General features: G+C 34.9%; 1 protein-coding gene across 1 annotated transcript; it reads right to left on the reverse strand.

Moving 5' to 3' along the window:
* Positions 1 to 13,704: 13,704 nt before the first annotated feature.
* LOC145270952 (uncharacterized) lies at positions 13,705 to 18,989 on the reverse strand. The gene is made up of 3 exons (XM_080126499.1): positions 18,843 to 18,989; positions 17,242 to 17,293; positions 13,705 to 14,376 (listed from the first exon to the last, which is right to left on the reverse strand). Exons 1-3 carry the CDS (start codon positions 18,944 to 18,946, stop codon positions 13,984 to 13,986), a joined length of 549 nt encoding a protein of 182 aa, XP_079982625.1. The 5' UTR covers positions 18,947 to 18,989; the 3' UTR covers positions 13,705 to 13,983.
* Positions 18,990 to 19,304: the final 315 nt, after the last annotated feature.

Genomic DNA, 19,304 nt, shown 5'->3' on the forward strand with positions numbered 1-19,304 from the left:
GTGCAGTTTGAATCAAGTATTTCTTTCTTTGCGTTCAAGCACATCTGGGTACAATCAAACTGTGTATGATGTATGTCTATCTGTTTCTTCCAACATTAGCATCTCGAAGTGTTGGCAGCAATCATTGTCATAGAAGTAGAGTAAGTATTCTTTTTCTTTCCTTCTGTGTGTATATCTTTGTAATTTCAGGTACTCATCTTGATCATGATGGAATTCTACTATCAGCTATTGTGAGAATTATGTGGATTGGAAAAAACAACTGAATCCAGCAGCATCAGCTATCCTAGCTGCCACATGTTTCCTGTAGTTACAGAAGTCCTCAAGTAAGTGTTTCTTTCTTTGTGTACATGCACATCTGGGTACAATCAAATTCTAAACTATTAGCTTCATTTAAATGAATGCAGTTCTGCTTGTATTTCTTCTCATCAGCTAACTTATGCAACTACAAAAAAATAAACAAGTAGTACATGGGTGTTTGATCATAGCCAGAAAGTTAAATATATCATTTTTAAAAAAATCCATTAGTTATGTTGTCTCTCTTTATTATATAAATCAAAAAAAATTTGTTAATAATTGAAAGAAAAAAATCATCACAGTAAAAATTATATATATGTAACAAAGAACACAAACAAACATGAAATTGCCATGAGTTTCAGCAAGAAGCAGAAAAGAGAAAAAGTGGAGATAACACCTGGGAAGTAACAGGTAAGAATTGTCTTTATTTCTTATCTCAACTAGCGCATAGATTTTTTTCAAATATACATTAAAAAAATTACCCAAGTCAAACAATTGATGGAAAAACTAAGCATTAAAGTTCAATTAAGCATAAAAAAAATAAATTCTAATAATTATGTAATCTATATACAAATTGTCTCCCTTGAATATATATATATATATATATACATATTCGAGGGAGACCATTGGTATATAGATCACATAATAATTAGAAGTTATTTTTTTAATTGAAATATATATATATATTCAAGGGAGACAATTTGTATATATATCATATAATTATTTGAAGTTATTTTTTAATTCAAATATATATATATATATATATATTTATTTATTTATTTCAATTAAAAAAATAACTTCTAATAATTGTTATCTATATTCACATAGTCTTCCTTGAATATATATATATATATATTCAAGGGAGACAATTTGTATAAAGATCACATAATTATTAGAAGTTATTTTTTTTAATTGAAATAAATAAATATATATATATATATATTCAAGGGAGACAATTTGTATATAGATCAGATAATTATTAGAATTATTTTTTTAAATTGAAATAAATACATTTATATATATATATATATATATATATATATATTATACTAGCATGGGTTACTGGCGTAGCCCCAGTGTTTAGCGGTGTATGCTGCCCCCCTCCCCAACAAAAAAGAAAGCAGAGAAACGGTTAATTTTTTAAAACTTGACCCCTATTATGAACCCTTAAAATTTATTGTTTTGGGCTCCAAATGAGATATTAAGTTAGATCCATGTCCAAGGAAACTATATGTAAAATTTCAAGTGTTTAGACCCATAATTGTCGGAGGAGATTTGTAGGGTTCTCAAAGGCCAAATCATTGAAGTTTGACCCCTCAATCGCCAAATTTCTGTCCAAGTACCAATCACATAGATTTTCCAAAATCTCAGTACCCTTTTTATCAAAATTTGGAATATGTAGACTAAAATTGACAGAAATGTACACACAGACAGACATATTCAATTCTATAGATAGATAGATAGATAAATAATGAGAGACAGAAAGATAAATATATACAATGATTAATGAATTAGTAGAGATAGTTGTTAAATTTTTGGAAATATGTATGGCAATTTGATGGTAAGACTTAGAGCTAACTGTAAATATTTAAAATATATACACAGAAATTCAAATGACAGGACTTATATGTAGAGTGCTCAATACATCAGTAGAGCAAGGTAATAAGTTAAAAAAATGTATACGTCAATTTAGATAACCACAATTTTTTTGGTATTCTTGTGTGAATATGACATAATGTAATATAAATTTTAATAATTTTAGTCTAAATGTTATGATTCTCAATGAAAAATCTAAAATGTCAATATATATATATATATATATATATATATATATATATACATATATATATATTTCAATAAAAAGAATAACTTCTAATAATTATGTCATCTATATAACAATTGTCTCCCTTGAACATATATAGATTATATATATATAAAATATATATATATATATATATATATATATATATATACATATTTATTTAAAAAAAATAACTTCTAATAATTATGTGATCTATATTAAAATTGTCTCCCTTGAATATATATATATATATATATATATATATTTCAATAAAAAAAATAAGGTCTAATAAAAATTACAAATTGTCCCCCTGTAATATATATATATATATATATATATATATATATATATATATATATATATATATATATATATATATATATATATATATATATATACATATATTTACTTATTTCAATAAAAAAAATAACTTCTGATAATTATATGATCTATATACAAATTGTCTCCCTTTTTTTAGCACTATTTAAAGTGTAATTATTAAATAAAAATCTAAATAAAATGTCTTTATTGCTCTATGTCTTATTGAGCACTCTTATATAACTCTGGTTAAATCTTAATGTTTACTTATCCTGTAATAAAATAAACGTTTTATAATATCAGCTCTGTCTAGTTTTGAGCACTATTTTAAAGTGTTATTATTAAGAAAAAATCTAAATAACATGACTTTATTGCTCTATGTCTCATTGATTGAATTGAAATAAATATATATATATATATATATATATATATATATATATTTACTTCAATTAATAAAAATAACTTCTAATTATTATATGATCTATATCAAATTGTCTCCCTTGAATATATATATATGTATGTATGTATATATATATATATATATATATATATATATATTTATTTATTTCAATAAAAAAAAACTTCTAATAATTATGTGATCTATATACAAATTGTCTCCCTTGAATGTATATATATAGATTATATATATATATATGTATTTCAATTAAAAAAATAACTTCTAATAATTATGTGATTTATATATTTACCAATGATTCTTGCATGTGCTCCATAGTTTTATATAGCTGTGTAGTAAATTTAAAAATTGCTTTGTTTAATTATACAAGACGATTTTACTTTAAGAGTGCTCAATGCATTTATAGAGCTTTGGAGTAAGAGTTGGAAACATTTTGGCAATTATTTTAGACAAATCTACTTCCAGAGTGCTCAATATATTAGTAGAGCTAAATAAAACATTTGAGAAACAGATATGGCATTTCAACTGCATAAATTTATTTTGACAGAGTTCAATACATTAGTAGAGCTAAATATAGACTTTCAAAAAACGTATGGCAATTCAGCTACACGAATATACTTAAGAGTGCTCAATACATTAGTAGACGAAAGAATAAAATTCAGAAAACATGAAGAGCTCTGCAGTATGTTTTGAAAACCTAAATGTCAATATGTAAGTATAGATATACTGTAAGTGTTTAATATATATATATACGTATATATATATATATATATATATATATATATATATATATATATGACAAGTATTTAAAACAAGTTTCTTATTTGAGTGCCTAATATATTTGAGAGCTCTATGGTAACTTTATAAAACATATTTCAAAATTATGTTAGATAAATTGTCTTTGAGAGTGCTCATTTCTAAGTAGAGCTCTGTAGAAAATTTTTGAGACATGTTCAGCAATTTAAGTTCATATGAGTTAATAAATAGAGCTATATAGTGACTTGTGCAAACTTATATGGCACTTATCCTAGACAAGTTAACTCTTGTAGCTGTGCAATACGTAAGTAGAGTTCTGCATTAGTTTTGGGGTATGGTTCTCACTTTATTAGGGCAATAACTTGGACACATTATACTATGGACAAATCCATTGAGGACAACCAAAGGTAACCTGTTTTTTTCCACTCTGCTGAATAAGACTCATCCGTCTTGGTTCACTCTTGGGACATTAAATCACACAAGGTGAAGAATTAAAAAAAGAATGCAAAAATGTAAATGTCTTTGCAACTCATTCATTTTCACTTTCATAACACAAAAACATCTGTAAAAACTTGATAAAAGAATGCACAAACAATAAAATACAACTTTGCTGTCTTGGAATCTGAAATCAGTAGAAACTTCCCCTACTGAAATTCCTGCACACCTCAAAAAAAAAAAAAAGAAAGAAAAAAGAATCCTTCCCAATGCAATACTTTTCAAGCAATTACAGTGTCAGACTTGGTACTGCAATGACTCTGTAAACTGAAAAAAATATACATAATAAAAAATGTTAAGCAAAATTGATTCATGTTAACACCTCTCCCAACACCACAGATTAACTACAAAAATACTTGATAAAGCAAAACACAATTACAAATGTGTATGAAAAAAATAAAAATAAAAAAAATCAACCAAGCAATGGCTCATGATTTCCTGGTGTTTGATGGAATGTGAGTAGGCATACAGCCTGGATAATTTTCCAAGGTAAGTGATGATATTCATCATTATTGTCTTTTTGGATTAGTTCAGATATATATCATAACTATAATTGTTTTATGTATATATTTATATGTCTAGATGTTATGTGTGCTATTTGCATGTTCCCTATAGAAAAAAGCTACATAAAATCTACAAGTGTATTCTGATGTAAAATTAACCAGTAAAAACAATGCTTGTGTTCCTGATATACCAACTATTTCTTATTAGCATATAAGTTGAATCATGAAATGTATCTCCCTTGCCTGTCTCTCTTTATACCTCTGTATTTATCTAGATCTGTCTATATCCCTTTTCTTATTCTTTATCCCTATTCCCCGTCTTGCTATCCCAGGTAACAGTAGGCGTCGATGAGACACATCCAGACGCCAACCTACACGGTGCAGAGAAAGGACAGAAAAAAAACTAAGTCCCGATGTGCCTAGCAGATTAGAAGGCCTTTTGCTACGCCTACATGCACCCAACATGGCAGTAGGCGTCGATCGGGCACTTCCAGACACTAACTTACACTGTTTTGAACTTAGAAATTTCAATTGAATACTCGTGGACAGGTGTTGGTCTAGTAGCTCCTCTTCTACCTATACAAACGTCCCCCCTGTCTGGACTTAGAAATTTTCAATTGAATACAGGCTGGGATGCCTTGGTTTATAGGATTCTCATCTACCTATACCTACGTCCCCTCTTGTTTGGACTTAGAAATTTTCAATTGAACACACGTTGAGATGACTTGGTCTATAGGATTCTCATCTACCTATACCAACGTCCCCTCTTGTTTGGACTTAGAAATTTTCAATTGAATACACGTTGAGATGACTTGGTCTATAGGATTCTTATCTACCTATACCAACGTCCCCTCTTGTTTGGACTTAGAAATTTTCAATTGAATACACGTTGAGATGACTTGGTCTATAGGATTCTTATCTACCTATACCTTCGTCCCCTCTTGCTTGGACTTAGAAATTTTCAATTGAATACACGTTGAGATGACTTGGTCTATAGGATTCTAATCTACCTATACCTTCGTCCCCTCTTGTTTGGACTTAGAAATTTTCAATTGAATACACGTTGAGATGACTTGCTCCATAGGGTTCTTATCTACCTATACCAACGTCCCCTCTTGTTTGGACTTAGAAATTTTCAATTGAATACACGTTGATATGACTTGGTCTATAGGATTCTTATCTACCTATACCAACGTCCCCTCTTGTTTGGACTTAGAAATTTTCAATTGAATACACGTTGAGATGACTTGGTCTATAGGATTCTAATCTACCTATACCAACGTCCCCTCTTGTTTGGACTTAGAAATTTTCAATTGAATACACGTTCAGATGACTTGGTCTACAGGATTCTTATCTACCTATACCAACGTCCCCTCTTGTTTGGACTTAGAAATTTTCAATTGAATACACGTTGAGATGACTTCATCTATAGGATTCTTATCTACGTATACCAACGTCCCCTCTTGTTTGGACTTAGAAATTTTCAATTGAATACACGTTGACTTGCCTTGGTCTATAGGATTCTCATCTACCTATATCTACATCTCCTCTTGTTTGGACTTAGAAATTTTCAATTGAATACACGTTGATATGACTTGGTCTATAGGATTCTTCCCTACCTATACCAACGTCCCCTCTTGTTTGGACTTGGAAATTTTCAATTGAATACACGTTGAGATGACTTGGTCTATAGGATTCTTATCTACCTATACCAACGTCCCCTCTTGTTTGGACTTAGAAATTTTCAATTGAATACACGTTGAGATGACTTGGTCTATAGGATTCTTATCTACCTATACCAACGTCCCCTCTTGTTTGGACTTAGAAATTTTCAATTGAATACACGTTGAGATGACTTGGTCTATAGGATTCTTATCTACCTATACCAACGTCCCCTCTTGTTTGGACTTAGAAATTTTCAATTGAATACACGTTGACTTGCCTTGGTCTATAGGATTCTCATCTACCTATATCTACATCCCCTCTTGTTTGGACTTAGAAATTTTCAATTGAATACACGTTGATATGACTTGGTCTATAGGATTCTTCCCTACCTATACCAACGTCCCCTCTTGTTTGGACTTAGAAATTTTCAATTGAATACACGTTGATATGACTTGGTCTATAGGATTCTTATCTACCTATACCAACGTCCCCTCTTGTTTGGACTTGGAAATTTTCAATTGAATACACGTTGATATGACTTGGTCTATAGGATTCTTATCTACCTATACCAACGTCCCCTCTTGTTTGGACTTAGAAATTTTCAATTGAATACACGTTCAGATGACTTGGTCTACAGGATTCTTATCTACCTATACCAACGTCCCCTCTTGTTTGGACTTAGAAATTTTCAATTGAATACACGTTGAGATGACTTGGTCTACAGGATTCTTATCTACCTATACCAACGTCCCCTCTTGTTTGGACTTAGAAATTTTCAATTGAATACACGTTCAGATGACTTGGTCTACAGGATTCTTATCTACCTATACCAACGTCCCCTCTTGTTTGGACTTAGAAATTTTCAATTGAATACACGTTGAGATGACTTGGTCTACAGGATTCTTATCTACCTATACCAACGTCCCCTCTTGTTTGGACTTAGAAATTTTCAATTGAATACACGTTGAGATGACTTGGTCTATAGGATTCTTATCTACCTATACCAACGTCCCCTCTTGTTTGGACTTAGAAATTTTCAATTGAATACACGTTCAGATGACTTGGTCTACAGGATTCTTATCTACCTATACCAACGTCCCCTCTTGTTTGGACTTAGAAATTTTCAATTGAATACACGTTGACTTGCCTTGGTCTATAGGATTCTCATCTACCTATATCTACATCCCCTCTTGTTTGGACTTAGAAATTTTCAATTGAATACACGTTGATATGACTTGGTCTATAGGATTCTTCCCTACCTATACCAACGTCCCCTCTTGTTTGGACTTAGAAATTTTCAATTGAATACACGTTGATATGACTTGGTCTATAGGATTCTAATCTACCTATACCAACGTCCCCTCTTGTTTGGACTTAGAAATTTTCAATTGAATACACGTTCAGATGACTTGGTCTACAGGATTCTTATCTACCTATACCAACGTCCCCTCTTGTTTGGACTTAGAAATTTTCAATTGAATACACGTTGAGATGACTTGGTCTATAGGATTCTTATCTACCTATACCAACGTCCCCTCTTGTTTGGACTTAGAAATTTTCAATTGAATACACGTTGAGATGACTTGGTCTATAGGATTCTTATCTACCTATACCAACGTCCCCTCTTGTTTGGACTTAGAAATTTTCAATTGAATACACGTTGAGATGACTTGGTCTATAGGATTCTAATCTACCTATACCAACGTCCCCTCTTGTTTGGACTTAGAAATTTTCAATTGAATACACGTTCAGATGACTTGGTCTACAGGATTCTTATCTACCTATACCAACGTCCCCTCTTGTTTGGACTTAGAAATTTTCAATTGAATACACGTTGAGATGACTTGGTCTATAGGATTCTTATCTACCTATACCAACGTCCCCTCTTGTTTGGACTTAGAAATTTTCAATTGAATACACGTTGAGATGACTTGGTCTATAGGATTCTTATCTACCTATACCAACGTCCCCTCTTGTTTGGACTTAGAAATTTTCAATTGAATACACGTTGACTTGCCTTGGTCTATAGGATTCTCATCTACCTATATCTACATCCCCTCTTGTTTGGACTTAGAAATTTTCAATTGAATACACGTTGAGATGACTTGGTCTATAGGATTCTTATCTACCTATACCAACGTCCCCTCTTGTTTGGACTTAGAAATTTTCAATTGAATACACGTTGAGATGACTTGGTCTATAGGATTCTCATCTACCTATACCAACGTCCCCTCTTGTTTGGACTTAGAAATTTTCAATTGAATACACGTTGATATGACTTGGTCTATAGGATTCTTATCTACCTATACCAACGTCCCCTCTTGTTTGGACTTGGAAATTTTCAATTGAATACACGTTGATATGACTTGGTCTATAGGATTCTTATCTACCTATACCAACGTCCCCTCTTGTTTGGACTTAGAAATTTTCAATTGAATACACGTTCAGATGACTTGGTCTACAGGATTCTTATCTACCTATACCAACGTCCCCTCTTGTTTGGACTTAGAAATTTTCAATTGAATACACGTTGAGATGACTTGGTCTACAGGATTCTTATCTACCTATACCAACGTCCCCTCTTGTTTGGACTTAGAAATTTTCAATTGAATACACGTTGACTTGCCTTGGTCTATAGGATTCTCATCTACCTATATCTACATCCCCTCTTGTTTGGACTTAGAAATTTTCAATTGAATACACGTTGATATGACTTGGTCTATAGGATTCTTCCCTACCTATACCAACGTCCCCTCTTGTTTGGACTTAGAAATTTTCAATTGAATACACGTTGAGATGACTTGGTCTATAGGATTCTTCCCTACCTATACCAACGTCCCCTCTTGTTTGGACTTAGAAATTTTCAATTGAATACACGTTGAGATGACTTGGTCTATAGGATTCTTATCTACCTATACCAACGTCCCCTCTTGTTTGGACTTAGAAATTTTCAATTGAATACACGTTGAGATGACTTGGTCTATAGGATTCTTATCTACCTATACCAACGTCCCCTCTTGTTTGGACTTAGAAATTTTCAATTGAATACACGTTGACTTGACTTGGTCTATAGGATTCTCATTTACCTATACCAACGTCCCCTCTTGTTTGGACTTAGAAATTTTCAATTGAATACACGTTGAGATGACTTGGTCTATAGGATTCTTCCCTACCTATACCAACGTCCCCTCTTGTTTGGACTTAGAAATTTTCAATTGAATACACGTTGATATGACTTGGTCTATAGGATTCTTATCTACCTATACCAACGTCCCCTCTTGTTTGGACTTAGAAATTTTCAATTGAATACACGTTGAGATGACTTGGTCTACAGGATTCTTATCTACCTATACCAACGTCCCCTCTTGTTTGGACTTAGAAATTTTCAATTGAATACACGTTCAGATGACTTGGTCTACAGGATTCTTATCTACCTATACCAACGTCCCCTCTTGTTTGGACTTAGAAATTTTCAATTGAATACACGTTGAGATGACTTGGTCTACAGGATTCTTATCTACCTATACCAACGTCCCCTCTTGTTTGGACTTAGAAATTTTCAATTGAATACACGTTGACTTGCCTTGGTCTATAGGATTCTCATCTACCTATATCTACATCCCCTCTTGTTTGGACTTAGAAATTTTCAATTGAATACACGTTGATATGACTTGGTCTATAGGATTCTTCCCTACCTATACCAACGTCCCCTCTTGTTTGGACTTAGAAATTTTCAATTGAATACACGTTGATATGACTTGGTCTATAGGATTCTTCCCTACCTATACCAACGTCCCCTCTTGTTTGGACTTAGAAATTTTCAATTGAATACACGTTGAGATGACTTGGTCTATAGGATTCTAAGATACCTATACCAACGTCCCCTCTTGTTTGGACTTAGAAATTTTCAATTGAATACACGTTGAGATGACTTGGTCTATAGGATTCTTACCTACCTATACCAACGTCCCCTCTTGTTTGAACTTAAAAATTTTCAATTGAATACACGTTGAGATGACTTGGTCTATAGGATTCTTCCCTACCTATACCAACGTCCCCTCTTGTTTGGACTTAGAAATTTTCAATTGAATACACGTTGAGATGACTTGGTCTATAGGATTCTTCCCTACCTATACCAACGTCCCCTCTTGTTTGGACTTAAAAATTTTCAATTGAATACACGTTGAGATGACTTGGTCTATAGGATTCTAATCTACCTATACCAACGTCCCCTCTTGTTTGGACTTAGAAATTTTCAATTGAATACACGTTGAGATGAGTTGGTCTATAGGATTCTCATTTACCTATACCAACGTCCCCTCTTGTTTGGACTTAGAAATTTTCAATTGAATACACGTTGAGATGACTTGGTCTATAGGATTCTTATCTACCTATACCAACGTCTCCTCTTGTTTGGACTTAGAAATTTTCAATTGAATACACGTTGAGATGACTTGGTCTATAGGATTCTTATCTACCTATACCAACGTCCCCTCTTGTTTGGACTTAGAAATTTTCAATTGAATACACGTTGAGATGACTTGGTCTATAGGATTCTTATCTACCTATACCAACGTCCCCTCTCGTTTGGACTTAGAAATTTTCAATTGAATACACGTTGAGATGACTTGGTCATTAGGATTCTTATCTACCTATACCAACGTCCCCTCTTGTTTTGACTTAGAAATTTTCAATTGAATACACGTTGAGATGACTTGGTCTATAGGATTCTTATCTACCTATACCAACGTCCCCTCTTGTTTGGACTTAGAAATTTTCAATTGAATACACGTTGAGATGACTTGGTCTATAGGATTCTTATCTACCTATACCAACGTCCCCTCTTGTTTGGACTTAGAAATTTTCAATTGAATACACGTTGAGATGACTTGGTCTATAGGATTCTTATCTACCTATACCAACGTCCCCTCTTGTTTGGACTTAGAAATTTTCAATTGAATACACGTTGAGATGACTTGGTCTATAGGATTCTTATCTACCTATACCAACGTCCCCTCTTGTTTGGACTTAGAAATTTTCAATTGAATACACGTTGAGATGACTTGGTCTATAGGATTCTTATCTACCTATACCAACGTCCCCTCTTGTTTGGACTTAGAAATTTTCAATTGAATACACGTTGAGATGACTTGGTCTATAGGATTCTAATCTACCTATACCAACGTCCCCTCTTGTTTGGACTTAGAAATTTTCAATTGAATACACGTTGAGATGAGTTGGTCTATAGGATTCTCATTTACCTATACCAACGTCCCCTCTTGTTTGGACTTAGAAATTTTCAATTGAATACACGTTGAGATGACTTGGTCTATAGGATTCTTATCTACCTATACCAACGTCTCCTCTTGTTTGGACTTAGAAATTTTCAATTGAATACACGTTGAGATGACTTGGTCTATAGGATTCTTATCTACCTATACCAACGTCCCCTCTTGTTTGGACTTAGAAATTTTCAATTGAATACACGTTGAGATGACTTGGTCTATAGGATTCTTATCTACCTATACCAACGTCCCCTCTTGTTTGGACTTAGAAATTTTCAATTGAATACACGTTGAGATGACTTGGTCTATAGGATTCTCATCTACCTATACCTACGTCCCCTCTTGTTTGGACTTAGAAATTTTCAATTGAATACACGTTGAGATGAGTTGGTCTATAGGATTCTCATTTACCTATACCAACGTCCCCTCTTGTTTGGACTTAGAAATTTTCAATTGAATACACGTTGAGATGAGTTGGTCTATAGGATTCTCATTTACCTATACCAACGTCCCCTCTTGTTTGGACTTAGAAATTTTCAATTGAATACACGTTGAGATGACTTGGTCTATAGGATTCTTATCTACCTATACCAACGTCCCCTCTTGTTTGGACTTAGAAATTTTCAATTGAATACACGTTGAGATGACTTGGTCTATAGGATTCTTATCTACCTATACCAACGTCCCCTCTTGTTTGGACTTAGAAATTTTCAATTGAATACACGTTGAGATGACTTGGTCTATAGGATTCTTATCTACCTATACCAACGTCCCCTCTTGTTTGGACTTAGAAATTTTCAATTGAATACACGTTGAGATGACTTGGTCTATAGGATTCTTATCTACCTATACCAACGTCCCCTCTTGTTTGGACTTAGAAATTTTCAATTGAATACACGTTGAGATGACTTGGTCTATAGGATTCTCATCTACCTATACCTACGTCCCCTCTTGTTTGGACTTAGAAATTTTCAATTGAATACACGTTTAGATGAGTTGGTCTATAGGATTCTCATTTACCTATACCAACGTCCCCTCTTGTTTGGACTTAGAAATTTTCAATTGAATACACGTTGAGATGACTTGGTCTATAGGATTCTTATCTACCTATACCAACGTCCCCTCTTGTTTGGACTTAGAAATTTTCAATTGAATACACGTTGAGATGACTTGGTCTACAGGATTCTTATCTACCTATACCAACGTCCCCTCTTGTTTGGACTTAGAAATTTTCAATTGAATACACGTTGACATGACTTGGTCTGTAGGATACTTATCTACCTATACCAACGTCCCCTCTTGTTTGGACTTAGAAATTTTCAATTGAATACACGTTGAGATGACTTGGTCTATAGGATTCTTATCTACATATACCAACGTCCCCTCTTGTTTGGACTTAGAAAGTTTCAATTGAATACACGTTGAGATGACTTGGTCTACAGGATTCTTATCTACGTATACCAACGTCCCCTCTTGTTTGGACTTAGAAATTTTCAATTGAATACATGCTGAGGTGCCTTGGTCTATAGGATTCTCATCTACCTATATCCACATCCCCTCTTGTTTGGACTTAGAAATTTTCAATTGAATACACGCTGAGATGACTTGGTCTATAGGATTCTTATCTACGTATACCAACGTCCCCTCTTGTTTGGACTTAGAAATTTTCAATTGAATACAATCTGAGATGCCTTGGTCTATAGGATTCTCATCTACCTATATCTACGTCCCCTCGGTTGGAGTTAGAAATTTTCAATTAAATACAATTAGAGATGCCTTGGTCTATAGGATTCTCATCTACCTATACCTACCTCCCCTCGTTCAGACTTAGAAATTTTCAATTGAATACACGTTGACTTTTCTTGGTCTATAGGATTCTCAATTAAATACAATTAGAGATGACTTGGTCTACAGGATTCTAATCTACCTATACCAACGTCCCCTCTTGTTTGGACTTAGAAATTTTCAATTGAATACACGTTGAGATGACTTGGTCTATAGGATTCTCATCTACGTATATCTACGTCCCTTCTTGTTTGGGCTTAGTGTGTATGAATTTTCATCGCATCTGTCGAAAGTGTTTAGCAGACATCCAAACATACACACATTTTCATTTTTATATATATAGATTTATTTAGTTTCTTGTTAGTTATTATATATTGTTAGTATATTTGTCCCTGTGTTAAATGTGATCCAGTTAAAAGGGGCTGTAACGTTTGATAAGTATGGCTTCTAGCAATTTTAGTTGTTACGTGCAATTGTTAAAGTATCGAATTTTATTTCTGTTAAGATATTTCTTGAGTTACTCTACATTACTGGGCAACACCAGGATAGGGGTCAGCTAGTTTAATAATAATCCTTTAATGTTATGACAAATTGTGCAAGGTTAGGCATAGAATTTCTTGAGTTAATCTACATTCCTTGGCAACGCCAGGATACGAGTCAGCTAGTTTAATAATAATCCTCATACGTCATGAAACCGTGTCTTTTATGCTGATGGGTGAGACCATAAGATTTGTCTCTTTGTAAGGGACCTGAAACGGATAATATCGGTTGACGATATGTCGACGTCATATAATTTGATCGAGAATAAAAACTCGGAGGTTGATCATGCACACGATAGTTCGCCCTGTGTCGCATCAGTTCTGTCATGGATTTACCAGCTGTTTGGAAGTTTTTATTCCCAGGCCAGTCCTTGCCAGCCCTTGTCCACACTGGTACAGCTGAAGTCCCGGGCTGGAACTGCCAACGGAACCAGCCGACTTGATGAGAATCAGCCGGCTTTGGGAGCTTGTCTCTTTGAGGTACGCCATGACCAACGTCGTAAAGTTTGTTAACCCAGTTCTGAAACAGAAAATGAAAATGAAGGAAGCTTTAATGAGTGACTAGCTTGCAGCCCGGCATTGCCCGGTCATGTAATATGATATTTTAATTTATGCGGATGTATTATTATAGAATTAATCATCTATTGATTATTATAGACTAGCCTAGGTGCAATAATGAATTCATGAATGCCTCAAGGAAGAGAGGATAGATGGCAGAAACACTAGAGGAAGACTTTCAATCTGTGGTGGAATCGGGACAAAAATGGATGCTCACATTCAATGCTGCCAAGACTAAACTTGTTTCCTTCAATAACTCCAAGAACCCTTCTCTACCACACATAGCAATGGCCAAAGACTCTTTATCTGTAAGTACATCTTTTAAACTACAAGCCCTTGCACCTCTTTGACGTAAATACCCCTGACAAATCTGACAGCTCGCTACATAATATCCCTGCAACTTATGTCCCGAATAGTAGGACCCTACATCAAAGTGGCACTGTTCCTTGTTTGGGGTAAAATAAAAAAAATAAATAAATCACCGAATAAATGCCGTAGTATCTTGTTTCCTTCAATAATTACAAGAAACCTTTTCTACCACCAATAGCAATGGCCAATGATTCTTTATCTGAAAGTACATCTTTTAAACTCCTCGGCCTAACGTTTACAGGAAATATGAGTTGGAAAAATTACATTGAGAGCATTGGCAGGACTGCTGCGAAGAAGGTAGGTTCTCTCTACCCTGCTAGAAAGCTACCAACGCCCAAAAGTATCCTGTACCTCTATAAGGCCACCAGTCGCCCATGTATGGAGTATTGTTGTCATATTTGGGCTGGTGCATCTGCTACTAGTCTCTCGCTCCTAGACAAGGTTCAAAAGAGTCGCCAATCTGATAGGTCCTGAACTGTCATCTAAGCTTCAGCCTCTGTCCCATCGACGAAATGTTGCATCCCTCTGCCTGTTATACAAGAATTTTAATGGTGAATGCTGTGACGAACTGCAAGCACTGGTACCCCCTCTACGTAAATACCCCCGACAAACAGCTAAATCCCACCCCTTCACAGTAGAGATCCCTAGATGTAAAAGAGCCTTCTACTCCAGTAGTTTCTTCCCCAGAACCGCTAGACTTTGGAATCCCCTTCCGGGTTCCTGCTTCCCTAACTGTACTGACATGCAGAAGTTCAAGTGTAACATGAACCGACATCTTGCTGCCCAACTCCCTACATAGTACTCCTGTAGCTTATGTCTCTGATAGTAGCCCCCTACATCAAAGTGGCAACGTGCCTTGTTTGGGGTGAAAGTGTAATAAAAAAAACAAAAAAACAATTATGTTTTCTTTTCAGTACGTTGAATGCAAGATGGGGAAAAAGCAAATTCACACAATTTACTTATTTCAATGCAAGGCAGGCCAAAAAGCTGCTGAAACAGCTCACAATATTAAGGAAGTGTTTGACCGAGGAACCACTATTGAACACACAGCACAATGGTGGTTTAAGAAATGTCATTGCAGTGACGGGAGTCTTAAAGATGATGAGTGTAGTGGTCGGCCATCGGATGCTGACAACGATCAATTAAAAGCCTTAGTCAAAGCCAATCCACACACAACTGTTCGAGAAATTGCTTCTGAATTAGACGTAACGCATACAACGATTTCCAAGCACTTGAGACAGATTGGAAAAACACAAAAACTTGATAAATGGGTACCTCACAGCCAAAAGAGACGCAGTTAGGAAGTGTCAGCTTCTCTGCTTTTACACAACAAGAACAACTCGTTTCTCGACCGGGTTGTGACTTGTGATGAAAAGTGACTTCTTTATGACATCCGGAGCTGCTCACCTCAGTGGTTAGATGCCAATGAAGCTCCACGACACTTCTTGAAGCCAGAGTTGCACCAAAAGAAGATCTTGCTGACTGTTTGGTGGTCTGCCACGACCGGTCTCATCCATTACAGTTCTTTGAATGCAGGTGAAATCATTATGGCGGTGAAGTACTCTCAACAAATGGATGAAATGCATCAGAAACTTCAACAACAACACCCAGCATTAGTCAACTGAAAAGGCCCAATTCTCCTCCATGACAATGCCCGAGCGCACGTTGCTAAACTGACCCTGCAGAAGTTTAATGAATTCAACTGCAAAACTCTACCTCATCCACCATACTCTCTAGATCTCTCCCCTACCGACTACCACTTTTTCAAGCATCTCGACAACTTTCTGCATGAGAAATGCTTCAAAAACCTAAGCGATATCAAAAACGCCTTCAGCGACTTCATCGCCACCAGAACGCAAGATTTTTACGTTACTGGCATAAATACACTTGTTTTGCGTTGGCAAAAGTCTGTTGATTCTGATCGTGCTTATTTCGATCAATAAAATTTTATATTTGAACCGATATGTTCATCTGCATTTAAAAGTTAAAAACTGCAGGAACTTTCTTGTCAACCTGATAAAACTCCAAGGATCGACCCCTGAGGCACACCCGCATTAATACCATGTTGTTTAGATGTACGGCCATCGAAGACAACTTACTTTTTTCTCTTGATCTGATTATGTCGAGTCCAGAAGCCCTATAGGATTTAATTATCATGAAAATTTTCTGCTGGCCTGTTTCCTGATTGAATAAAACATGGTGGCCTTCAAGTCCAATGTAAACAAATTCTTGTTCAGCCGTCCCCATAAATAATCAACTTCTACCCAATTTACTCCATTAACCATTACTAAACTACCACCTTACATTCATTAACTCTTATCCTCGAGTGGCCTTCGGGGCTTGATATGTGATGACTCTCAAAAAAAAAAAATAAAAAAAAATACTAATAACAATATTGTCACTGGTAAAGGTAATGTCGATTACGGCTTATTTCATGCAAAACAGTAAATCATCTCACCTGATGGGAATTTTTCCTGGGCCGAACTGTAAACCTTCCGATCGGGTGGGTCCTAAAAATAAGATGCAACACGATAAAGCAGTCTATATATATATTTTATTATTTTTCAAAAAGTTGATTTCACAAGCGAGAAAACTATTTGATATTGTTGTACCGATTCTAAATACAAGGGTCATTCTTAAAGTAAAGCCTCCTATTTTTTTATTGAAGTTAAAGAACTACCAAGACGGGAGGAGTATCATCATAATAAGCAACGTTTTCGTATTATTTGGATTCATCTTATCTACTGTTCTCATCTTGAATGTGATTTTCACAACATTTCGGTTGATGTAACCTTCGACCTTCTTAAATAAAAACACATGGGAGGCTTTACTTTTGGAATTACCCTAGTATGACAAAGCACGCTCCAGACACTCATGCACAGCCATCGTTCATGCTGACGAAAACGCATTGAGAATGGTGTTGACTATGTAGAAAAATTAATTTTGGAACCGAAAAAGTTTGCTTTGACGTTTCTGAATTTTTGAGATGAGGATTGGTTATATGTATTATTTGGATTCATCGGATCCACTGTTCTCATCTTGAGTGTGATTTTCACAACATTTCGGTCGATATAACCTTTGGCCTTCTTCAGATGTATCTTTTTGAACTCAGGAATGCTTCTGTTTCGGGAATTTGGACGGAATTTCGAGCGGAACCCTTTATTTACTTTATGCATGGACCCGTGGCATAGTGATTAGAGTACTTGGGAAAAATCAATTGTAAAAGTGACCTTCTCCGGAAGGTTGAAGGTTCAATCTTCGGTGTGGGTGACCGAAAAATACAATTGCGAATTACTTAGGACCTCTATCCAGTCATGGCTGACAGAACAAGAGCACGTTACCCCCATGAAGTAAATAAAGGGTTCTGTTTGAAATTCCGTCCAACTTTCCGAGTTTGACAGAAACATTCCCAAGTTTGACAAGATACACCTGAAGAAGGTCGAAGGTTACATCGACCGAAACGTTGTGAAAATGACACTCAAGATGAGAACAGTAGTCCGATGAATCCAAATAATATGAATAACCAATCCTCATCTAAAAAAATTCAGAAACGTCAAAGCAAACTTTTGTGTTCCGAAATTAATTTTTCTACATGATCAACACCATTCTCAATGCACTTTTGCCAGCAATGAACGATGGCTCTGCATGAGTGTCTGGAGTATGATTTGTCATATGAGGGTTATTAAAAGAGTAAAGCCTCCTATTATCTTTAACACAAAAAGTTAACACACATCCATGACAGAAGTTGCTTTCTTAGAGTCTCACACTGTCAATATCTGCAACAGAGAAGTGAAACTTTCAGGTCATAAATGCATAAGTTCAGTCATCATAACAATGCAATTTTTAAACCGCTTCTGATCTATTAGAGTGGAATAAAAATAGGAGGCATGTTATGTGAACAAATATCTTGCCACCCAACTCCCCATTAAGGGTGCCCCTTCTACGTGACTTTGCCAGTGTAGCCAATTCTTCGTCCTTAGGATAATCTTTGTTCGTTTAATTTCTATTATTCAGCAATTTTTACTTTTCCATTAAAAAAATAATAACTGCATTATTTACCTTAGCATATCTTCCATGTTTGGATAATGAGGTACCCTGGGTGGCATATTTATCCAGTACGGGTAACGGCTCTGTGAACTCAAATGGAACAGGGTATCAGACATGTTTTCTCAAATAGAGTTGCTTTTCTGCAAATAAAAAATAAAAACACATCTGTAATATCAAATGAAAGTGCTCATACACACACACACACACACACACACATATATATATATATATATATATATATAAAATAAAATGACAATTAAATTACATGTAACATGTTTATTCAGCTCGAAAACCATACAGTGTTAACCGATGTATTGGAACATTCAAGATGGCGTCTGATTCTCTCTTTAACACGGTAAGTTTGGGGAAAAGTGTTATAAATAAAAAACCAGATAAAATACTGTTAAAAACTCGCTCAATATATGTTACCGTGACATAGGTTGACATATATTCGGTGGGTTTTTAATAGTATTT

This window comes from Euprymna scolopes, chromosome 46 (genome assembly GCF_053919585.1).
Source record: "Euprymna scolopes isolate OS-2025 chromosome 46, ASM5391958v1, whole genome shotgun sequence".
Classification (NCBI taxonomy): domain Eukaryota; kingdom Metazoa; phylum Mollusca; class Cephalopoda; order Sepiida; family Sepiolidae; genus Euprymna; species Euprymna scolopes.